This window comes from Octopus bimaculoides, chromosome 8 (genome assembly GCF_046866305.1).
Source record: "Octopus bimaculoides isolate indiv1 chromosome 8, ASM4686630v1, whole genome shotgun sequence".
NCBI lineage: Eukaryota > Metazoa > Mollusca > Cephalopoda > Octopoda > Octopodidae > Octopus > Octopus bimaculoides.
The window spans coordinates 94,984,439-95,010,340 of NC_142935.1; the positions used below are offsets into that span (position 1 = coordinate 94,984,439).

The window sequence follows — 25,902 nt, forward strand, 5'->3', positions numbered from 1 at the left end:
GTTTGTTAAAAGTTAACATAAAAACTCAATGCCTATATACTTTTATTGCTATACTTCATAAACACTTATATTTGCCTATGCATACAGTTTTTGCTAAATAAAAATCTGTAGATATATTCTGAGGAAAGAATTTTGACCCAGGAAGAACATCACAAATTGAACTTTCAAGAAAATTTCTCCAATTATTAAGAAAACTCTTCTGACAAAATTGAGCTTAATGTTTCTTTGTCTGATCACTTAGACTGAAGCAAAAACAACAATAACTTATATTCTTTTATCTTAAACAGGAAAAGGAATTGACATTTCATGATACTGAATTCACATGTAATGGTTCTCTCAACTGTCTTACTGATGAAGAACATCAAGTGTTGACCAGAACAACTACAGAACTGAGCCACAGTGAGAGCATCAACAAATCTCTAGTGTCTTTTAATATATCAGAGAAATTGCTTCCAACAAACAGTGTTTTGGGAGTTCACCAATTTCAACCTAGTTGTAGCTCATCATTTACAGCTCCTTCAAAAGCAACTGACAATCTTCAGGGGACTGTTGATATATATCCACGCAGTGATTCTAGCAAATGTGCATCTCTTGTTTCTTGTGTCTCTCTTGCATCTCATTCATCTCTCACATCAATCAACAGTAAGAAAAACCAATTTCTCGACTCCCCACTTGAGGAAAGAATTTTGACCCAAGAAGAACATCACAAACTGAACTTTCAAGAAAATTTCTCAAATTATCAAGAAAACTCTTCCGACAAAAGTGAGCCTAACGTTTCTTTGTCTGATCACTTAGACAATTTTTCAGGGTCTAATCTCTCTATTACCAGTTTCCAAAAGAATTCCATGCACCAGCAAGCCCAGATGTCACCAAAACAGACTTCATTTTGGAAGCCATCTTTATGGGTAAATTTTGAAGTCTTTTTATGAAACCTCATCTGCATTATTTCTGTGCATTGTTGATATCACCTATGTAGTCTTGTTAGAAACACACATGCAAACATTGGAATTAAAACATTGTGTAATCTTTTGGATTATTGGGACACCACCAAAGGGTTCATCTTAAGAGTGTATCACAAACAAGTTGAAATGGAGAATCACATCTCTTTTCTAGTTGTTGCTTTTATACACACGAAAGTGTTATGATTGTCCTTTTATAGAGATTACAACAGAGTACCTTACCTAACAGCAAGATAGGAATCTCCTCTCTCTCATGGTGCTAATATTTTACTTGCACCACATGTATGAATTAATATATTACATCTGTGTTTATATATTTAGAATTATTCATAAAATAAGTTCATGCATCATAAGGAGAGATGAATTGTGATACTTCTGGCAGGACTGATAAAACCACACAGATAGGAGCTGATAATAATTCTAATGAATATTAAAAGCTCTAGTTTCTAATGCTATGCTTTGACTTTAAATTTGATTGTTAACAACTGAATTCCTTCAGAATAAAGCTGAATATTATCATGAATGTATTACTGTCTCATTTAGGACAATTTCACTCAAGACAAGAGTACAAAGATTAACAACTTTCAAGGTAAATTCTTTTAGTCGTTCTTTTAAAATATTCACTGTTGTGTATGTAGCATCATTACTGTAATGTACAGTAAGATTCTCTAATAGGAGAGAGCCTTTTTATTTAGGTACTTACTTTTAAAACTATTAAGTGTCCTGTTTTCTATTAAAAACCAGGTGAGTAGAACTAAGTATACTGAGACCATTAACGTTACATATCAATCCCAGATATATGACATAATGACTGTTATATAGCCACATGGTTAAGATGATCATATGATTCAGGGTTCAATCCCGGTGTGCAGACTCTTGAGCGAGTATTTTTTGTCATAGCCTTAAATTTACAAACATTGAGTGAAAGTTGACTGACAGAAATTCTCAGATGTCTCTTTCTCTGCCTCCCTCCTTCTCCTCTCTGTTTCTCTCTCTCTCATATATATATATATATATATATATATATATATATATATATATATATATATTAAATATTATATATATATATATATATATATATATATATTATATATTATATATATATATATTATATATTATATTTATCTTATGATATTTACTTTGCTTTATATTATACTCATTTATTGTGCTTTTAATTGTTAATTTTTCTATATGTGATAGTTGATTTTCATCGATGAGTTCTTGAAACTTGGTTATTTTCCCTAAAACTATATATTTTATATATATTTTATCTATAAAGCTCAATTTAATTTTAATTTTTTATAAATTGATTTTAATTGAGTTTTTACCTGTAATTTTGGATTTTGTCCCTAATATTATTATTATTATTATATATATATATATATATATATATATATATATATATATATATAAAGTCTTTATACATTTATATTTATCATGTTCATATAGGCTCCAAAATGGAAAGTTGTTCACAACAATAATTGTCTCAAAAAAGATATTCTCCTTATAGGATGACATGCAAAACACATTGAGTTGAGCTCTGAATGATGTCAGCATTTGAGGGTACATAAGCATGTTAAATATAAATGTACACAGCTTTATTCTAATCATAGCTGTTTAGTCTCTTATAATGAATTTATTCTAGCTTGACAGAGCTTTTATACATACCAGCAAATGTATTTTTTGCTGTTTACATGAAGGAACATCACTTTTTACTGGGCTATGAATGACTGAAACAGTATCTGTAACAGATAAAACTCAACCATGCAGAAACATTATAGTCTGATGACACTTTTCAGAACCTAGCTTAATGTTTTCACACACACATTGTCTATAAAGAAAATAATCTTCTAGAGACAGTGGAAGAGAGAGTACCCAGGAAGTCATGGGACAAAGTACTGAAGGATGACCTCAGGACACTGAACATTGCAGAGGAGATGACAAAGGACCAAGATATCTGACACCTTGCTGCACTCAAGAAGATCTGTCCTCTACAGCAGAAGTGTTAATGCCCCTACCGCAGATGAAGAGGATTGACCTGCAAAAGCCCTGTGCTGGTACCATGTAAAAGGTACTCATACGAACGCCATGTGAAAGCACTCGGCACACACTGTTAAGTGGTTGGTATTAGGAAGGACATCCAGCCCTAGAAACCAGGCCAAATCAGACTGAAACCTGATGCAGCTCACCTGCTTGCTAGCTCTGGTCAAATTGTCCAACCCATGCCAGCATGGAAAACAGATGTTAAAGGAGGAGGATGATGATGATGACAACAACAATGTGAATATACTTGAACTGGTTAAATATATATGTACAGAACTATTTTAATTATTATTGCTTAGTGTGTTTATAAATAATTCAGCTTGACAAATTGCACATGCAAGCAAATGTATTTTTTATTATTTATATAAAAGAACAACTGTTCTTACTGGTCTTTGAATGACTGGTGTCTATAACTAATGGAGTGTAACCACACAGAAAGGCATGTCTTACAGTCCAGTAACAGCATTTAGAACCTGAGTCAATGTGTTTGTATATTTTGTCATTTCCTGAGGTACTTTTGGATTCTGCTTTCTTCATGAACAATTCAACTTCCTTGATTGTAAGATCTGAAAGGTCAAACCAAATCTCAGGGTCAGGAGGAAACAAATCATCACTAATTAAAGTCTGAATAAACACTGCATATATGACTAAGCACCCACTACACTCTCTGAGTGGTTGGCGTTAGGAAGGGCATCCAGCTGTAGAAACTCTGCTAAATCAGATTGGAGCCTGGTGTAGTCATCTGGTTCACCAGTCCTCAGTCAAATCGTCCTACCCATGCTAGCATGGAAAGCGGACGTTAAACGATGATGATGATGTATGTATGTGTCTATGTATATATATCATCATCATCATCATCATCATCATCTTCATCATCATCGTTTAACGTCCGCTTTCCATGCTGGCATGGGTTGGACGATTTGACTGAGGACTGGTGAAACCGGATGGCAACACCAGGCTCCAGTCTAATTTGGCAGAGTTTCTACAGCTGGATGCCCTTCCTAACGCCAACCACTCGGAGAATATATATATTTATATATATATATATATATATATATATATATACACACACACACACACACACGTGCTAATATTGAACAGAGACAATGAGTATTCAACACTGCATTGCTGGATAAAAATTTCAACAGAAATATGGTATCAAAAAGATTAAAATTAATATTCATTCACAAAGCAGTAGATCGATGATTGAGGGTATTAATAGTTTAATGGACTAAACTATCAAAAACAAGTTATTTCCTGCTAAAATGGGTTGGATAGGTCTAACAACTTGACTGACTACTTTGTTGTGATAAGTCATTATCCTGCAGATTCAATAGAAAATACCTGCTATATATGAGGTGAATAATGTCATACATTAATGTTACTGATCTTTCTGGTTTTCCCCCCTTTACTTCCAGTTTTCCATGACAGCATGGGTTAGATGAATATGTATTATTGAGGCATTGTTGCTTACTCTTAAGAGATCCTTTATTTCATGTCTTTGAAGGTACAAAGCCAGTGTGATTTCTTGACAAGAGAAATGACAACTGTATCACAATATTTGGAGATTATGTAAACAAGCATGCAGGCAGATGTGTGCACTCTCTCTCTCTTTCTCTCTCTCTCTCTCTCTCTCTCTCACACACACACACACATACACACATGAATACATACTTACATACATATAGTCTTCTTTCATTTTCCATCTACCAAATTTCCTCATAAGGCTTTGGCTGGCTGAGGGTCATAGCAGAAGACACTTGCCAAAGATGCTGAACCTGAAACCAAGTGGTTGGGAAACATACTGTTTGACTACACAGCCTTGTCTGCACCTATCAAACACCTACCAAAATTAGTAGTGCTTGTAATATTTTATAGCAGTAGTTGCTCATATTACTACTACAGTTGTTACTACATTAGAGGTGATGATGATATTGGTGGTAGTTTAATTCCAACTTCTTAGTTATGGTTCCCATTTAACACTGCATAATTAACATCAAATAAGCGTAAACTTTCCATATCCTACAATAAAAATAATTTCAAAATTTCTCCCTCTGCAAGAAACCATATACAGGGGTTGGACAAAATAATGGAAACACCTAGCATCTTTGCATTATAATTTTGAAATATCTATAAAACCATTGAAAGCTTGTTTATTTTTGTTTTTTGATCTATTGTTAGTGTTGCTTAATATGTTTAGCTAAAATTGCTGTTTCTTTTCAGATATCATCAGAAAAAGGTAATTAAAATTCATTAAAATGACAGATCTATTGGACTTTCAAAGAGGTCAAATTGTTGGTGCTCGTATGGCAGGTGCTAGCGTAATGCAAACAGCCGAAATGTTTGATGTATCAAGAAGTGCTGTCTCGAAAGTAACAATAGCCTTTGAGAAAGAGGGAAAAACCTCCTCATTGAAACAAAACTCCAGAAGAAAACCAAAACTTTCAGATAGGGACCGTCAGACTCTTACACAAATTGTTAGAAAGGATCACAAAAGTACAGCTCCCAAAATTAAAGCAGAGCTTAATGACCACCTCGAGAACCCAGTTTCTACAAAAACTGTTCACCAGGAGCTGCACAAAGCCGGATTTCACAGGAGGGCTGCAATCAGAAAACTACTACTTTCAAAAGCAAACGTTGCAAAGCATTTAGAGTGGAGTAAAATCCTACAGAATTAGTCCCTAGAGCAGTGGAAGAATGTTATATCCTCAGATGAGTCATCCTTTACCTTATTTCTGACCACCGGCCGAGTATACGAGTAGAGACAGCCAAAAGAAGCATTTGACCCAGATTGCCTTCTTCCAACTGTTAAACATGGAGGAGGATCTGTGATGATTTGGGGGGGCTATATCTTAGAAATCTGCTGGCCCACTGTTTTGGTTTTCCTTCATGGCAGAATTAATAGTCAAAATTATTTAAGCATTTTTCTGATCAAATTCATCCAATGGCTGCGGAACTGTTTCTGGAGGGAAGCACAGTCTTTCAGGGTGATAATGCACCAATTCACACAGCTAAAGTTGTTACTGAATGACACAAGGAGCATTCTAGTGAAGTTGAACATCTTATTATCTGGCCACCACAGTCCCCAGATCTCAATATTATTGAACATTTATGGTGCAATTTAGAAAAACAAGTAAGGAGTCAATATCCTTTACCATCATCACTACAAGAATTGGAGACTGTTTTAGCTGAAGAATGGACAAAAATTCCTTTGAAAACAATTCAAACTTTGTATGAATCCATGCCTTGTAGAATTCAAACTGTAATTACTGCCAAAAGTAGTCCTACCCCATATTAAGATAAATTTGTTTGAAATTTTGAGGTGTTTCCATTATTTTGTGCAACCCCTGTAATCTTCAAATCCTATTTTATTTTGTTCTTAGCCTTGCCAACAAAGACATATAAGAAATCAGTGACCGTGTCAGTCAGTGATGAATCTGTAGAAGTTCTTACTGCAAAAGTGTCAGAGAGGAGTAGTCATCAATATTCCTGTACCAGAGAATCAGCCTACTTACCAACTGAGAGTAAAAGTTCCGACAATTGTAGCAATTACAAATCTGGTAACATCAAACAACTTGTCCATTCTATTGGAACTGATATGAAAAAATCTATTGCAGTAAGTCACATTCAATGAATTAAGATGTTGTTCCATAGTTGTATTTAACATTCCAAAATTCTTTTTGCATTTCATTTTCTTTTATATTGACTGATTTGTTGAAGGTGAATGACTACTTTACTTAATCCACTTTAAATCTACTTTAATAGTTGTTTTTCATGCAACAGGCACTCCTATGTATCTTTCCCATTCACTCTTTTATCACACAACTCAGTGTTCATTCACAAAGTTCCTACACTTTCTCTTGTCATACTAACATCTTGATTAAACAGCTGTTCTACACTGCCTTGATGATGTATAGAAATGTGTCCCAAAGCTATCACCATACTACAAAAGATCAGTTTTACCGGCACTAAATTCTGATATTGTCTCCTCTGCCTTTCTTTACCAGAATTAATCATTATGATAATGGGTTTTTTTCTCATCAGTTAAGGTGAAATTTAATTAAATAGTATTTTTATTTTTAAATAATACTAAATATGTTTTTAAATTGTATCGAATATTAGCAACCACTTTACTATCATTCTCTTAACAGGCATAGTACCCTATCTTCTTCATATATATAAATGAATACACATACATACATACATATACATACATAAGATTTGACATAGGAGCATCTGGTTGTCCAATCAACTGGACAACTTGCTCATTGAATTAACATGTAACGTTGCTGAGTATTCCACTGACATATATCCTTAATGTAATTCACAAGGAGAACCAGCATGATGCATTGTGACAAGGCTAGATATTTGAATAACAAGTACAGTCCATCTGATAGGCTTCTATACAGTTTCTTGTAGCAGCTAACTATAATACTACTATACCAGTCATTGGGGATGGTGCCTTCCTGAATAACCTGATTAACTATATGGGTGACTAAAGCTGTATCTTACACCACCAGAAATTTTAATCATTTTGGCAGTGATTCCTGATGGCCCAGGGGCTTTCCACGTCTTCATGTCCTTAATTACCTTATCTATTATGCTGCTATCAACTCTGATGGCTAGACCCTCAATTGGTTTGATATTTGGTAGATTCTCCTTCACCCATTCATTTTCCACATTTAGTAACCTTTCATAGTGACACTTCCATGCATCCTTCTTCTCTGAGTCACTAAGTGCAAGCATACTATTATCCATTTGCTCACATTTCTCACCTACCACATCACTATTCTCTCTGATACACTGCTTTGCAATCCTGAACACCTCATGCCTCTGATCCTCACACTGTAAAACATTTGCAAATCTCTTACCTTCAGCTACTCCTTTTGCTATGTATACCTGATGCCTATCTGCCCTTTTGGCTACCTGACGTAATTCTCTGCTTCCACTGTTTTTCCAGTCTTTCCAGGCCTGTTCTTTTGTTGTTATAGCACTGTCAACCTCCTTGCTCCACCACCATGTCACCCTTGGTCTAGCTGAGACTCTGCACCAACCACAGATTTCGTCCGTAACCCTCAGTAGATTGTCCCGCAGGAACTTCCAATTGTCCTCTAAGCTATATGTCCCCAACTCTTCCTCTCTTTTGTCAGAAGCTTCCATTAGTAAATCTCTAAATTTTTGTCTGTTTGCTGGGTCTTTGAGCTTCCATAGTCTTCTTTTCCAGATTGGTTTATTTCTCTGAGTCTTTCTAGCTCTAATTCTGAAGTCACTGGCTAGTAACTTCTGTTGGGTTGTACAATTTTCACCTGAGAAAGACTTTATATTTTTAAGCATCCATCTATTCGTGACCTGGTGAGGAGGTAGTCACTCTGGCTTATGTACTCACCAGACTGATAAGTGATTAAGTGGTTGGCTGGTTTTTTGAAGTTAGTGTTGCAGATCATGAGATCATTTGCATCACAGAACTCCAGCAGTCTTGTTCCCTCCTCATATCTAGGTCCAAAACTATAGTCCCCATGCACTCCCTGGAATCCATTGAAGTCACCAGCCACAAGTCTCTGTCATTTGTCATTGAGATGATCTGCAAAAGGATCTCATAGAATTGGTCCTTCTGCTCATCAGTCGGCCCAGACTGAGGAGCATAGGCAGAGATAAATGTCACTGTTAATTTACCTAGGATAAGTCTCATCTTAATTACCCTATCACATACTCTGGCTACCTCAATTACCTTATCTACCCACTTTTCTGCTAACAGTATGCCTACTCCACCCACTCCATCCTTCCTGCTGACCCCAAATAATTCGAATCTCTGTCTCTTACCTGTGAGGAATCTAGCTGAGGTTCCCCTCCATCTTACTTTTTGCACACCACACACATCAACATGGTGTCACTTCAGCATTTCAATAATCTCCCCACTCCTTCCTTTCCTTGTGCCAACACTGATGGTAGCAACCCTGAGATTGAGTACTTGGAAGTGGTAGCAGTACGGTAGTTTTGGAAATTTTGCCATCACCTGAAATGAAGATCTGCAAAAATGCTTGCCAGCTACCATAGAGTTTTGACACAGTTTATTCAGTAAATTACAACGAATCACAGTTCCCCCACCTTGCCCAACATCTAGAGCAAGAGCCAACAAGTTGATATGAGAATAGAGTAGTTACATAGGGCAGTTTAACTATTATATGTCTAAATATTTATATATGAGGTACCTTTATCTGTATACTATATTCACCAGGGTGCTTATATGAGGATATAACGAGGTATAAAGGTATACTCAAAATGTGTATTCACATACGCAGGAAGTGTATGAGTCGCCAGGTAAAATTGTTAATGTACGAATTAAGATGGTGGGGGGGAGGATGGGTGGGCATAACAGGTGTGCAAAATGGATGTTGAACACAGGCCATGTGCAAACTAAGTTTTACATACGACATAGCGAAACGGGCTCAGAAGAAAAGCCATAGTATTTAATAATTATCATTATTCTTATTATCATTAAAATATTAATGCTAAATTAATATTACATGGAAAAATGCGAGCATGAAAAGTAATATTCTTAAGAGTATAAAGCTGGAAAAGTACAGAACAAGTTATTACACCTGGAAAAGTACAGGACAAGCTATTACTTCTAGTAAAGCAAAGAGTAAGAAACTTTTTACTTAAGATATTGCAGCAAAGAATGCCATTCTTCTAATTTATCACTCTTTACAGTTCTCATCTTTAAATTTATTATACAAAATTGTTCGGATAATTATTCACTTTTTTCTGTATTTAAGTTATTAAATGAGCCAAATTCTACATAAATAAGTATAGTGTTATTTGTAAATTATAATAAAATAATTTTTAATATTCAAATTTTAATTTTAGCTGCAATATTTTAAGTAAAAAGTTTCTTATTCTTTACTAGAAGTAATAGCTTGTCCTATACTTTTACAGGTGCAATAACTTGTCCTGTACTTTTCCAGGTTTATAATCTTAAGAATATTACTTTTCAAGCTCGCATTTTTCCATGTAATCCATGATTTTTCCAGGCATTGCTGTTATAAGATAATTAATAATGTGTCAATTAATAATTTAAGATTTTAAATTATAAAATACTGAAAGATAATATATCAATTTTTCCATGTAAGTGATGATGATGTTTCAATTTTTTTCATGTTTAATTTAAATATATGTTGTGATTGAATTATTTGATATTACCCATCCACACCAAATTAATGTTGGTTGCACCATGGCTCACCAAAAGTTACAAACAAGACCCTAAAACCATCAGTTACCAGGCTCACCTTAAGTAACCTAATTTTGCAATATTAGGTGGTCACAGGAATTCATACAACAACAAAAAAAAAAATTCCAGTTATTCTGGGATTAGTGGGGAAACCCCCACCTCATTTTTTCCAAACAAAAATAAGGGATTTGCAGCATATTAGGAGGTCAGGGTACTTGATTCCACGCAAAAAATCAAATTTTTTGCGTTTTTTTTTCTTAGTGAACATTGTGTTTGCTAATATAGAAATTGACCATAATGTTGTTGCTATTTAGCCTCAAATCAACCCTGATACTGCAGACCTATCATCAAAGACATTCCAGCCTTCAGCAAACCGTCTTTTCAGGGATAATGTAGGACATTACATACAATGGTTGTGTGATTTAGGTAGGGGAATACTTTGGCTGCTATTTTTAGCGTATCAAGTGACCAGGTAGAGGCTCTTTCATTGGTTTGATTACATGATGAGATCTTTTTACTCATGTATATATATCATCGCAAACACGAATTTGTCCATGGTCACTTTGTAACTTCTGACAAAATAACTTCTAAAATACAAAATTTTGTCAAAAACGTTAAGAGTAAACCCTGTTCTATGTAACACATTCTAACAATATAGGAAGTTTGAAAGTGTTTAGTTAAAAAAAATTAATTAAATAATCTGAACACCAAAGTCGACCTCGGTGAAATTTGAAATCAAAACATAAAGACAGATGAAATACCACTAAGCATTTCACCCAGTGCGCTAATGTTTCTGCCAACTCGCCACCTTAGAATGTAAACATTTGTTTTAGAAATATATTCTTTATTCTTATTGCTTAAGTGTTACTCTCTTACTTCCTTACTTACTGACATAAAATTTTTTAATATTTTACTTCATAACTGTTTTTCTACTAATTTTTGTTCAATGCAACTAACGATTCTGAATTCCTCATGCATTTTTCTGTCATTTAAGCCTAAGAAAAGTATATTTTTAATTAGAAATTTAAAAATTTATGTTAATTGAAGATGATTATCTGCCTTGAGGTTGCAGATATTTTGATGTAACTTTTTTTCTACTGAACCAAATCTTAAACTATTTATGCCAAAGTGTAGCTGACGGGTTGTCCTCTTTAAAACTATTAACAGTTTGCAATTTAGTTGAGAACTGAATTAGTGGTGAATCTGGGAAGCTGCTGCGATTGATGAAATGGTGGACTTAAGAATATATTCAACCGTGGTTGAATGATACATCCACATTTTAATCATTAAATTTATCGCATATGCATTTTGCAATGGGATTGGGAATCTGGCTGAAATTAAAATGAAATGAAAGTACATATGGCCTTGGCAACTAGATATTAAAAGAAATGGGGGAACCCTAGATTCATTGACTTAGTCACATTTGAATAACAACAACAATCACTTAGTTGTTGATTCAAGAAAGAGCAGTAAAGAAATGGAATACTATTTGGGAATGTATTTTAAATAATTGAAAATAAATCCTACAAACACTACTGATTATTATGAAATATCTCAGAAGTCTTTACAAAATAAGATGGTTATTGCTATAAATTCTTACACACACACACACACACTCTCTCTCTCTCTCTCTCTCTAAATGCACCAAATATACATGAAATGATGACTGAAAATAGATTAACTACACATGCATACACATATGTATTTACCTTGGACATGAAACTGTTTTTAGCAGTGAGTAGCATACTTATGAAGTGAGTAGATTGTTATAATTCTCAAAAAATTTCCTGCTTCAACATTTTCCTTTGCTAAATATCCTTTGTTTTATGTCTCTTTGTTTTATGTCTCTTTGTTTTCACACCATGATGGCCCCGTTATTTACATTTGCCACTTTTAGATAAAACAGACTAATATATCTGCAATCACTAAAGAAACTCTAGCTAAAACAGAGAAGGCCCTTTTGAAAGTATGGCAAAAAGATTTTCACAGCCGGTAAACTACATTTTATATTAATTTTTTACTATCTTGTACATATTAAGTGCAGTTATTAAATTTAACAAAAACATTCTAAAGCTGGTAAGCTTGGTTTTATTTCCATTTTTCTTTCTTCTGTATAGAAAGTGTGATTATTAGATTTGTTTCTATTTTAAAATTTAAATGTAAACACAGTAATTTTAGCAACATTCACCCTGTGACTTGCTATCAAATCTTGGTGCAAGAGTTTGTTCTTGTATTTTATTAACTTTGAAAGAAGAAATAGAATTTTTTTTCAATTTCTGTTCACGATTTAAACTATTTACACATGCCACACTCTCTCTCTCTCTCTCTCTCATGATCAACTAATCATGTAATGTGTCAGGACAATCTCCTTTATTTTTCTTTGTATGAGGAGAATTGTTGTTGTTGTTGTTGGCACTCCGTCGCTTACGATGTCGAGGGTTCCAGTTGATCCAATCAACAGAACAGCCTGCTCGTGAAATTAACGTGCAAGTGGCTGAGCACTCCACAGACACGTGTACCCTTAACGTAGTTCTCAGGGATATTCAGCGTGACACAGTGTGACAAGGCTGACCCTTTGAATTACAGGCACAACAGAAACAGGAAGTAAGAGTGAGAGAAAGTTGTGGTGGAAGAGTACAGCAGGGTTCGCCACCATCCCCCTGCCGGAGCCTCGAGGAGCTTTAGGTGTTTTCGCTCAATAAACACTCACAATGCCCAGTCTAGGAATCAAAACCACGATCCTATGACCGCGAGACGGCTGCCCTAACCACTGGGCCATTGCGCCTCCATGTATGACGAAAATAACAAGATGTATTCACATCTGTTTAAAGTTTTACAGCAAAAGTTTTAAAACCTGCTGTAACTCAACTATTTCAAAGGTATGTGTGTGAGCTTAAAATTTTACTTATTTGTTTCAAACAATACTGCCATTCCTCAAGTTTCTCAAAGAATCTTTACCAAATAATCCAAGAGCAAAAACAACCTAGCTCTGGGCCCCACATGGAGAGGTAGTTGGAATAGAGACAGCTGAGTTCAAAAGGAAGGAACTGTAACTTCTAAAATATCTCAGCTTGTGACATGAAACTCTTTGGTTTTCTTTCTCCTTTGGTCTTCTTTTAATCTTTCTATTTTAATTCCCTCTTTCTTCCTTTGACTTGTATTATTTCTCTCTCTCTCTCCTCTTCGCACTTGCACACACATATTGAGTATAGAGGATGTGTGAAGGTTAGAGAGAAATGAAGCATGCTCTGCTTGAGCTGTAATGTTAGTATACAAGAGCAACATAGTACATATCAGGTAAGAAAATAACTGTGTGTAAGATGAATCAGATATATTGTGCAAGAGGGATGATTGCATTGGAATGGACAGATAATGTGTTTGAATGATGACAGAGGAGTAGAAAAGCACCAAGAGATTCAAGTAGAATAAAATTGTGAAAGAGGAAAACCGAGGAAAAAGTTGTAATATCACATATGGAAATCAAATGTTGTCTTTGCTGTAAACTGTACAACTGTATTAAATGATTTATGTATGTTATAATAATAATAATTTTGTCTTCTTCATTTAACTTTACATTGTTTCTGAAGATTATTTTACTTTTCCTTCCCTAATTATTTTAGACATGACCTGCACAAAGATTTTGAGAGTAAAGTATTCAGAGAATTTGAGAGACTTCACAGAGAAATACTCTCTTCTGAAGAATGCAGACAAACACTTATGGTATGTAGCTTTTCATTTCATTTCTTCCATGCTGGCAGAGTTTCAGAGAAATGTGTTTGTTTCATTTGAAATGATATAACAGGCATTATATTGTATTTGCTTATGTGTAGTGGCATAGAATTGGTTAAACATGACCATATAGTGTGTTTCCCTTATAGTTTTGATTTGTAGTGACTTTGAACACAGCACTGAAGCTAGCAGAACACTTGTTTACCACAGTACTTTTCTTGCATCAATAAACTGTATCTATAGAATTTATTTGAGTCTCATATTGATATTTATTTTAATATATTTACATATAGATTATGTGGTTACTGGTATATTTAGATGTTTAACTGTGCACACATTTTAATTAGCTCTATCTATCCAGCAGGGTTGTGTCTTGGCTCCCACTCTGTTCAGTGGCTGCATGGACTGGATACTCAACCAAATGGTGGCTCAATCAAGTTGTGGTGCCCTCATTGGTGAAACTAGTGTAATGGACCTAGATTTTTAGCTGATGACACAGTTATTCTTGTTGAGTCTCTGGATGTCTTTAGGAGTGCACTCCTTTCACGGAGTAAGGAAGCAGAACTATCTAGACTTCGAGTCTCTTGGGTCAAGATAAAAGTCCAGTCTTTCATTGGTTTCTTGGAGGACTCCACCTCATCTGTCTCTGTGGCAGGTGAGTTTGTTGAAGTTGTTGACTGCTTCACTTACCTTAGCATTGGAATTCATAGTGACATTAGCTGCAAGTCTGAATTCCTAAAAAAGACCTGGACGAGCTGGTGTGGTTGTCGATTCATTGAACAAGGCTCCTAAACCGCTAAGGTGTGGCACTTTTTCCCACAGCTATCCTCATCCATTTTCGCCACATGACCATACCAGCGCAATCGTCTCTCTTGCACACCACATCTGATGCTTCTTTGGTCCAACTTTTCTGTTAATAATAAATCATTGTCTTTCTATTTTCAGAAAACTGTTGATGAACAAATAGAAAACTCAGAAAATTGTCGATTCTCACAAATGAAATGGTAAGAAAAATTGAAAGTAACAAAATTGAATGTTATGTCCATTAATATAACTTCATATCATCATCATTAGTTATCTTTAAGAAAATTTAAGCCCTTATCCCTACTCAATAAAGACATAATGTCTTATGAGTTTCATCATCATCATCATCATTTAACATCTGCTTTCCATACTGGTGAGTTAATTGCTATTTTTTATTATTTAATTAATTTACCCAGAAAAAGGTAACTTCACTAAAATAGTGAGTGGTCTGGGCAGGATTTGAACTTAAAATGCACAGAGCCAGAACATACTGTAGATGGCTATTTCACTATTACACAGCTCTTGACTGGTACTTCATTTTATTAACCCACAAGGCATTTAATTTAATGATCTAGCAATTCTACTAATCAGCCATCCTAACAAATCTTCTTTTAAAAATTCACATTGAAGGAATGTAAATGTAAAACATTACACTGGTAGGATATATACACTGCCCTTGAAGGGTTTTAGTCTGGAAATTATAGTTGTGATCCCCGTGCCGGTGGCATGTAGAAAGCACCATTCAAATGTGGCCGATGCCAGCGCCGGCCTGATTGGCTTCCGCTGTACTAGTGGCACGTAAAAGGCACCAACCGATTGTGGTCGTTGCCAGCCTCCTTTGGCCCCTGTGCCAGTGGCACGTAAAAAGCACCCACTACACTCTCAGAGTGGTTGGCGTTAAGAAGGACATTCAGTTGTAAATACACTGCCAGATCCGACTAGAGCGTGGAGCAGCCTCATGGCATCCCAGACCTCAGTCAAACCGTCAAACCCATGTCAGCATGGAAAATGGACATTAAACGATGATGATGATGATGATGAAATCAACCCCAGGACTTTTTTTTTTTAAGCCTAGTACTTATTCTATTGTTGTGTTTACAGTGTTGTCACTGGTTGTCAAGTGGTGATGGGAGGCAAACCACACACACACACACATATATATATGTATGTTTATACGATGAGATTCTTTCAGTTTCTGTCTACCAGATCCACTCACAAGGCTTTGGTCAGCCTGAGGCTATAGTAACAGACACTCGCCCAAGCTGCCACACAGTAGGACTATACCTAGAACCATGTGGTAGAGAAGCAAGCTTCTTACCATACAGCTACACATGACTCAGTGGTTAGAATGTCAGGCTTACAATCGTGAGGTCGTGAGTCTGGTTCCTGGACCAGGCTGTGTATTGTGTTCTTGAGCAAGACACTTTATTTCACATAGCTCCAATTCACTCATCACTGGTGTATCAGCCTTTGCCTTTTCTTTGGACAACATCGATGGCATGGAGAGGGAAGACTGGTATGTACGGGCAACTGCTGTCCTTTCTCAAACAACCTGCACCTCGGAAGGGAACTTTCTAGATGTAATCCCATCATCATACATGACCAAAAGGGATTTGATATATATATACACATGTAACCCAGTGCAACCTGTTGTAAACTGGCAACTCTAGCAAGCTTACTTGGTGCGGAGGGTGATTTTGGACACTGCAGGATGATAAACAAGACCTGTCAAAGGAGAACTCAGGAGAGATAACGGCCATCCAATTTAGTCAAGTGCAGATAGTGCTCACCAGCCATAGGGAAGACAATCCATCTAAGAGAAGGAAATCTCTGATATAAAACTATTCAGTGAGGTCTTAAAACCAGCTAATGTCATGAAGTTGTTATACTTTCATCTATGGATGGCTGATAATAATAATAGAATATATATGTATATATATCACTAAAGAATTATGTAAACAAGAAAGAAAAAAAGAGTGCTCAATACATACTGTAGAGCTATGGCTTATTTAATGCAAGCTGAAAAGGAGCCACACACCTCTACTACAACAAACCTATTCCTATTTCTTCCATCATACTTTAGCCTATCGACACCACGCAGAGCAACCATCCTATTTCCTATTCTCCTTCTCAGGTAAGAGAGTTCTTTAGTCTTGGAATTACAAAGCAACTACATTTGTGCAGATACCACATATAAAGCACCCAGTACACCCTGCAAAGCAGCTGGCATTAATCCACTTTACAGAGTGTACTTGTGCCTCAGGGCTGGATGCCCTTCCTAACCAGAAGGGCATCCAGCTGTAAAATCCGTGTCAAAAGTGACATAGAAACAAGATGCTGTCCTCAAACTAACTGTCCAACTCATACCAGCATGGAAAGTGGATGTAACACTGATGATGATGATTTATATGAATGAGAGATAGTTGTTTATATGTTAATCTGTTATTAAACTGTAAATGAATATGGTAATTAATCTAGTATTGTCATTTGTTGCAGCCTAAAACGACTACAGATGCTGTATTCACAGTATTACACAACCGTGTGCACTGACAATGAAATCAAGAAAGATAAACAGGTAAAGAATGTCCTAAATTTGATATTACAAGTATTCCAAAATGTAGGATACTTTCCTTATACAAGACATATGCATAAAAAATTACACTTCATATTTATATATATCTTTTTTCTTCTTGTTTCTCTCCTTATTTCTTTCTGTGTTCCTTTCAGTTGAAGAGCGTAGGTTCGAAACGTCAAAGACTTTCTCTATTCCCGAGCGTTAAACTAATACATCCATTTGTTGTTTACACCACCTATCTTCGTCTGTTGTTGTTTTTCGTAAATTCTCTCATATATATATATATATATATATTCTTTTATTCTTCTACTGGTTTCAGCCAGAGGCTGGGGCCATGTTGGAACACCACCTTTCAGTGTTTTGGGATCTCCTTTTGGTACTGTTTTTGGTGAACAAACACATGCACATACATATGTATATTTGTGTGAAAAGAGGGAACATCATTCTGATGATGAGGCAAGAATGAGCTCGAAGCATTAAAATATTTGTAGTGGCTTCATGCAGGCATAGCGTGGATTCGATCCTCAATTGCCAAATTTCACTTAACACTTCAACAGTGCTTTTCTCACGCTAAAACAATAGTTTTCCTGTGAATGACAGCAGTCATACATTTCCCAGATGCTTTCGCTAAGCAGAATAATATCTTTGCCACTTGACCCTTCTAACCCCTTCTAGGCCACCGCTGGCTGGAATGGAGATAACAGACCTCCAACAAAAACATTTGTTCTCAACAATATGTCTATCCTTCTGGCTGCTTTTTGATAGTTATAAAAACAAGGACTTCGTAAGCTAAAGGCAGTTACTGAGACCGACCATCAGTGAGTGTGAACGCTATTACTGCACTTCCTTCATATATTTATATAAACTCTCTCACCAACCTCTGGAAACCTCTCCTGCCAACCTCCAACAATCTCTCCCTCCTCCAGCTGACAGTTTTTTCGTACTTTTTCATGATGGAAAATACACCTTTTGTGGCAGTTATAACGAAATTGCTTTCTTATATCAGAGTAATAAGGCGTATCAATAAAACATCTTTACCCCAAGGAATTACCAGGTATACCAGCTAGTACATACATGGTGTAGCAGCATCATAGTCAACTGCTACAAAGGTAAAGGTGACGCTTTAGATACAAATAATTACAGAGGCATCAAGCTGTTAGATCATGTTATGAAAGTTACAGAGAGGGTCATAGCCCAACTAATTAGGGAGCGAATCAATTTAGATGAGATGCAGTTTGGGTTCGTGCCAGGTAAAAGCACTACTGATGCCTTATTTCTAGTGAGACAGCTGCAGGAGAAATACCTAGCTAAGGATAAACCTCTGTACCTGGCTTTCGTTGACATGGAGAAAGCCTTTGACAGGGTCCCCCGATCCCTTATCTGGTGGTCAATGAGGAAACTTGGGATAGAAGAATGGTTAGTGAGAGCTGTGCGAGCCATGTACAGAGATGCTGTCAGTAAGGTGAAGGTTGGAAATGAGTACAGTAATGAATTCCGGGTAGAGGTAGGGGTCCACCAAGGTTCCGTCCTCAGCCCCCTCCTATTTATCATAGTCCTCCAGGCGATCACAGAGGAATTCAAGACAGGTTGCCCCTGGGAGCTCCTCTATGCTGATGACCTTGCACTAATTGCGCAGTCACTATCAGAACTAGAGGAGAAGTTTAAGGTGTGGAAGCAAGGACTAGAATCGAAGGGCCTTAGAGTCAACCTAGCAAAAACCCAAATCCTAATAAGTAGGAAGGTAGATAAAACACAAACCCCTTCAGGTAGATGGCCCTGCTCAGTATGTAGAAAAGGAGTAGGTAGTAACTCTATAAGATGTACCCGGTGCAAGCTATGGACACATAAGAGGTGCAGCAACATCAAAGGCAGGTTAACTAGGAAGTTAGTTTTTGTTTGTGGCAGATGTTCAGGTGCAATAAAGACTGTAAACAAACAGGAAACAACTTCTATCTCATTCCAGGGTGAAAAACTAGAGGTAGTCGATAGCTTCCGCTATCTGGGCGACCAAGTTAGTAGTGGGGGTGGGTGCCCTGAAAGTGTAGCTGCTAGAATAAGAATAGCCTGGGCAAAGTTTAGAGACCTCTTACCCCTGCTGGCGACAAAGGGACTCTCACTCAGAGTAAAAGGCAGACTGTATGACGCATGCGTACGAACATCCATGCTACATGGCAGTGAAACATGGGCTGTAACTGCTGAGGACATACGTAAGCTCGCAAGGAATGAAGCCAGTATGCTCCGTTGGATGTGTAATGTCAATGTGAATACCCGTCAGAGTGTAAGTATCTTGAGAGAAAAGCTGAACATTAGAAGCATCAGTTGTGGTGTGCAAGAGAGACGATTGCGCTGGTATGGACATGTGGTGAGAATGGATGAGGATAGCTGCGTGAAAAAGTGCCACACCCTAACAGTTGAGGGAACCCGTGGAAGAGGTAGGCCCAGGAAGACCTGGGCTAAGGTGGTGAGGCAAGACCTTCGTACATTGGGCCTCACCGAGGCGATGACTACTGACCGAGACCTTTGGAAATGTGCTGTGAGTGAGAAGACCCGGCAAGCCAAGTAAGATCGTTGCCAGTGCCCCTGGACTGGCTCTTGTGCGGGTGGCACATGAGATGCACCATTTTGAGCGTGGTCGTTGCCAGTACCGCCTGACTGGCTCCCGTAGGATTTTCGAGTGAGATCGTTGCCAGTGCCCCTGGGCTGGCTTGTGCGGGTGGCACATAAAAGACACCATTTCGAGCGTGGCCGTTTTCGTGCGGGTGACACGTAAAAGCACCCACTACACTCACCGAGTGGTTGGCGTTAGGAAGGGCATCCAGCTGTAGAAACTCTGCCAAATTAGATTGGAGCCTGGTGTTGCCATCCGGTTTCACCAGTCCTCAGTCAAATTGTCCAACCCATGCTAGCATGGAAAGCGGACGTTAAACGATGATGATGATGATGATGATATATATATATATATATATATATATATATATATATATATATATATATATATATATATAATTTATTTAAAAGCAGCAGAAATATAACAAAAGATTGTTACTCTGTGTAACAGTCTTTTGTTATATTTCTGCTGCATTTAAATAAAGCATATTACTCTACCTCTGGTATTTGAGTACTCTTTTTTTCCACCTTGTTGCACATTTCATGTGCTTACTCCGGTATATATATATATATATACACATAAATATATATATATTTATATATATATACATAAATATATATATATTTATATATATACATATATATATATATACATATATATATATACATATATATACATATATATATATATATATATATATATATACATATATATATATAAATGTATATGCATGCAATCAAGCCCTATGCATAGCACTCGTGGAAACTCACCTCAGCCCTGATATAGAGGATGCAGAAGTACACGTACCAAAATATGTCATACTGCGAACAGACAGAAGGGAAAGGAGCCATGGTGGAGTTGCTGTATGCATCCGTGACGACCTCACACCCCAGGTCTTACTGTCATACTCAAATTCGGTATGCGACACCCAAATTGTATACATAAGACAACATAATATAGTCATATGCAATACATATTGCCCACCGGATGCTCCAAACCACATAGGTAAATTTGAAGATTGCCTCACTAGAATTAAAGAAATCCTCATGAAACTGGAACACCATGTGATCATATTTCTTATGGGTGATTTCAACTTCCCCAACGTCAAATGGCCCGAAGGTCTCATACTCTCAGGAATGACTTATCGCAAGCAAGCACAGGTGGAATGCCTGCTCAACTTCACCAATGCCCTATTCATGGAGCAAGCTGTTCTCAGACCAACTAGAGCGAATAACATTCTAAATCTCTGCTTCACGAACAATACGGACATCATTCATGATGTGAAAGTGACGCCGACATTAGTTTCGGATCACAACATAATAGAGCTGTCTATGTTTGGGCCAAAAGAAACCAGAGACATACAGCCTAAAGGAAGCACCCAAAATCTCTCCAATCTGAACTTCCACAAAGCGGACTGGAAATCGAGAGGATTGACAAAAATGTCTCTCCACACCAGACATTGACATGAAACTAGAATGTTTCATGTCTACTGTGCAAGCCATATGCCAGAAATATGTCCCAGAGCACAAGGCCAAAACAAATAGGAACAAGATTCCAAGGGAGAGGAAGATCCTCATGAGATGACGGACGAAAGTTGCAAATCGACACAACCAGCATCCAAAGAATGGCCAAAGGTCCCGCCTAAAAACGACACTGATGGAGATTGAAAACAGGCTGCAACAATCCTATGTGAGAGAGAGAGCAGACAAAGAAGCCTGGGTTATAAAAAACATTAAGTCAAACCCAAAGGCCTTCTTTCATTACGCAAAAGAAACAGCCTCAGTACGCTGCAAGATTGGACCCCTCTCTGAAGAGGATGGCTCCCTCACAGACAGTCCAACTAGGATCAGTGAGGTACTGAATGAGCAATTCAAAAGTGTCTTCACCACTCCATTGGAGCACAGACAAGTGAACGAACCAGTGGACTTCTTTGCTACCTCCCCTATAACCAGTGAGGCAGTTACAATGAAATACATCAACATTAGCGAAGAAGATGTACTACTAGCTATACATGAAGTGGACACAAACTCAACTGCTGGCCCTGATGGTTTCCCAGCAATCCTCCTTAAATCGTGTAAACATGTCCTGGCAAAACCCCTCCAGATCCTCTTCTAGAGCTTTCTCGCAATCGGCAGACTGCCAAGCAAGCTGAAGGAGGGAATAATATGCCCAATCCATAAAGGGGGAAGCAGAGCAGATGCCAAAAACTATCGGCCTATCTCTCTGACTTCACACATCAGCAAAGTCATGGAAAGGATAGTCAGAGGAAAATTAATTGCATTCCTTGAAGAAAATAAATTGCTGAGTGATACCCAACATGGCTTTCGACCAGGTAGGAGCTGCCTGACCCAGCTCTTACAACATTACGACTGGGTGTTGAGGCAGTTACTCAACAACTCAAATGTGGACGTAATATACCTTGATTTTGCAAAAGCTTTTGACAAAGTGGATCATGGTGTGATATGCCACAAACTGCGTGATCTTGGCATAGCTGGAAAACTTGGAGAGTGGTTACATGACTTTCTGAAAGATAGAAGTCAGGCAGTAGTGGCTAATGGAGCCACCTCTATGAAAACACAAATAACGAGCGGTGTTCCACAGGGCACTGTCTTGGGACCATTGCTTTTTATAGTCGCTCTCTCAGATATGCCTTCAAGTGCCCGGATAGCTACACTTGCAAGCTACGCAGACGATACGAAAGTCTCGCAGTAAATACAGAACTCCAGTGACGTTGCACACCTGCAGCAGGAGTTGGACTCAGTTTACAGATAGGCTGAGGATAATAATATGCAGTTTAATGCTGAAAAATTCCAAGCTCTGCACTACCAACGCCCAAAACTGAATATGAAACTTACAGAGTACACTGGTCCGCAGGGAATTTCAATCCCAGAGCCTAAATCAGTGAGAGACCTGGGTATCGACATGAGTGATGATGCCTCTTTCCAAGTGCACATTACCAGGATGGCAACAAAGTGCAGACGATTGGCTGGATGGATCCCGAGAATATTCAGAACCAGAGATAAAGAAACCATGATGATCCTTTGGAGGACATTCGTCCTCAGCCGCCTGGATTACTGTTCACAGCTGTGGTCACCCAGCAGTGTGAAATTAACAGCAGACCTTGAAGCAATCCAGAGAAGATTCACAAAGAAGATTGTCTCTTTGCAACTGCTCAGCTACTGGGAAAGGCTGAAACAGCTAAGACTCTACTCCCTGGAGAGAAGGCGGGAGAGGTATGCAGTAATATACATCTGGAAGATCCTGGAAGGAATTGTGCCAAATTTTGGCATTGAAAGCTACACCAATGCTAGAACGGGACGACACTGCATAGTGCCAAAGATCCCAGCAATGCCATCGCGCTTCAGGACCAGTTACTGCAACAGTTTGGGTTTCAGGGGCCCACAGCTTTTTAATATTCTCCCAAAGAGCCTGAGGAACCTGCACAAAGTAGATGTAGGGTTTTTTAAATCAAAGCTAGACCTCTTCCTGTTGAGAGTCCTAGATGAACCTACCTCGCGGCAGGAGGTGCAAATGAGGGTTGCCAAATCAAACTCCATTCTTCACCAAGTGCCACAAATTGCAAGAGGCGACGAAGTTGGGTGTGTAAACAACAAACAGATGTATTAGTTTAACGCTCGGAAAGTAAGGTACACATCTATATATATATACACCTATAAATATATGAGTGTTATTTTTAGATCTAACTAAACAGATTTTCTATAAAATTCAGAGCTAGCACTGAAAGTTATGACTATCTGCATACAAAATGCCATAACTTTTATGTAAAGAATGCAATCAAAGACAGAAACAATAATGGGTGTATATGCATATTTCAATAACTCTTGAAATATGCTTTACACACACGTTACCTATTTTCCTTTCTTCGATCACATTGTTTACATAAATGTATTCAGATATGAAACATAACTTTTGGTGTTGGCTCTGAATTCTATTGAAAATGTGTAGAGATACACTTAAAAATGAGAACATTGCACTACTAACACTAAAGTAAGGCACAATGTTGACTTGTAAACCTTTATTATATTTGATAGTTTACTATGGTTGCAAAACAAAATACTGTGCCCCTGCTAGCTATTAATATTTGTGTGTATATATGTGTTTTGATATATATCTATACATATATATTTGTATATAAATGTATGTGTAACTCGGTTTGGAACAATGGATCTTGAAGCACATAAAGCTATAAACATTTACATGCTGGTATTTACAGTTTTATGGGCTTTGAGATCCACTGTTCCAAAAGAATTATTTCACATTCTTAAAAATTTATAAATTCTTATGACTTCACTGTATATGTTTATTTATTTATTACATCAAAGTTGAGTCTACTCTGAGTTTCACCTTTGTTAGGTTATCCATTTAAGCAAAAATACATTAACAAAAATGTTAATGCATGCATTTATTGGGTTGGTGCATAATTATTGCGGCTTTTTTCAACAAAAACAATAACAATATTTAACAAAAACATCTTTAAATGACAGTCTGACCGTCTACGAAGCAAATGAGAAGCAATAATTGAAGGAGATGGTGACTATGCTCCGGAACAATCATTTAAAGATGTTTTGTTACATGTTGTTATTGTTTCTGTTGAATAAAATTTGTTAAAAAAAAAGCCACAATAAATATGCACCAATCCAATACAAACGAAGCAGATTTTCAAACTTTTGTATTGCCCAGTATATTTAGCTACAAGTTACTTGAATAGAAAATGCTAAGAAAATATCATAATACAGACTTTATTCTGTCGAATCCTGAGTATTTTAGATTGCTAATTTAAGACAGTGTTGTCGAGGTTGTTGAGAAGTCAGTGTATCTACAGTTGAATGGTAGTTGTGAAAACTAACTCACTAACTTGTTATTGTTCAGTGACTTAGTGATATATTAGTTTGATTGGTTGACTTTCTACTTGCTGCTGGCAGTTTGACAATTGTTGGTCTGGTTAACTAGAACTTAGCAGCTGACTAGCTCTAGTACTTATTAGAATGGTACTGGCTCTAGAATGCTTTTGCTTTTTTTAAGTGTGGCTTGAACCTCACAAAGATGATAATGATAATTGATTATGACAAATGGCATGACACTATACTGGAGAAGAAGCATGCATGCATAAAAAATAGATGTAAGAATGATAAACCTTGGGTTAGCTTCAAGAATTAAGTGATCATCTTTTGTCTTTTCCAGAAATACTTCTCTTCTTTTTATTTAATAAAGCTGTAGGATATGATTCAAGGAAGATCTAACAGATTTCCTGATTGTATAAGAGTTCCTTTTTTAGCTGAGGTATATATGTGAGTAGACATAGGAAGTAGCTTTCGTAGTCTCAGCTAAGTCCTGCTAAAGCTGATCTCTGATCAAAAGTGCTCCAGTCATAACCAGCGACTCATTTTTGTTACACAAGTGGGACTACATTATTTAATGAGTCTTCCTTTAAGATGGCTGGGTGTGATTTTTTTCCCTATTTTATCAGAATTGGTGAACAAAACTATTGTTGGTGTCAAGTTTCTGGTTCACTACATTTTTGATAGTGAGTGACAAGAGAGTGTAAACCTGGAAGCTTCATTTGAAGAGTTCTGGCTTACTGCCAGTACATAGATCCTTTGTTTGTAAACATAAGTTTGATACATATCAACACATATATTTAAGGCTAATATGTATTACAGGCATGTTTAAAATATACATGTAATCCTACCTAACAGAAAAACCATGCTTAAAGGTTTTGTACAGCCAGCCTTGTTTCTATATAATATGGCAAACAAACAAGTCCATATGAAAATATATTTATGCTTAAATCTCTTCAGTCTTGGTCTAGAATAATATTGTACTTATAAACATTTCCTGTTATACTTAATTGTTAAGTGACTTGCAGAAAAAAAAAATGTGCCAAAACTAGACATGGTTTTTACATAGAACAGGAATAAATTCTCATATGGTTTCT

General features: G+C 37.0%; 1 protein-coding gene across 4 annotated transcripts in view; it reads left to right on the top strand.

The window, feature by feature from the left end:
- LOC106874583 (uncharacterized) overlaps window positions 1–25,902 on the top strand; it is a 236,416-nt gene that overhangs the window by 208,979 nt on the left and 1,535 nt on the right. For all 4 annotated transcript variants that reach the window (XM_052970258.2, XM_052970259.2, XM_089356823.1 and 1 more), the window contains 7 exons: window positions 288–905; window positions 1,503–1,548; window positions 6,386–6,618; window positions 12,128–12,222; window positions 13,851–13,950; window positions 14,905–14,963; window positions 17,260–17,338. In XM_052970258.2, coding sequence (XP_052826218.1) covers window positions 288–905; window positions 1,503–1,548; window positions 6,386–6,618; window positions 12,128–12,222; window positions 13,851–13,950; window positions 14,905–14,963; window positions 17,260–17,338 — 1,230 coding nt within the window. The remainder of the gene's footprint in view (window positions 1–287; window positions 906–1,502; window positions 1,549–6,385; window positions 6,619–12,127; window positions 12,223–13,850; window positions 13,951–14,904; window positions 14,964–17,259; window positions 17,339–25,902) is intronic.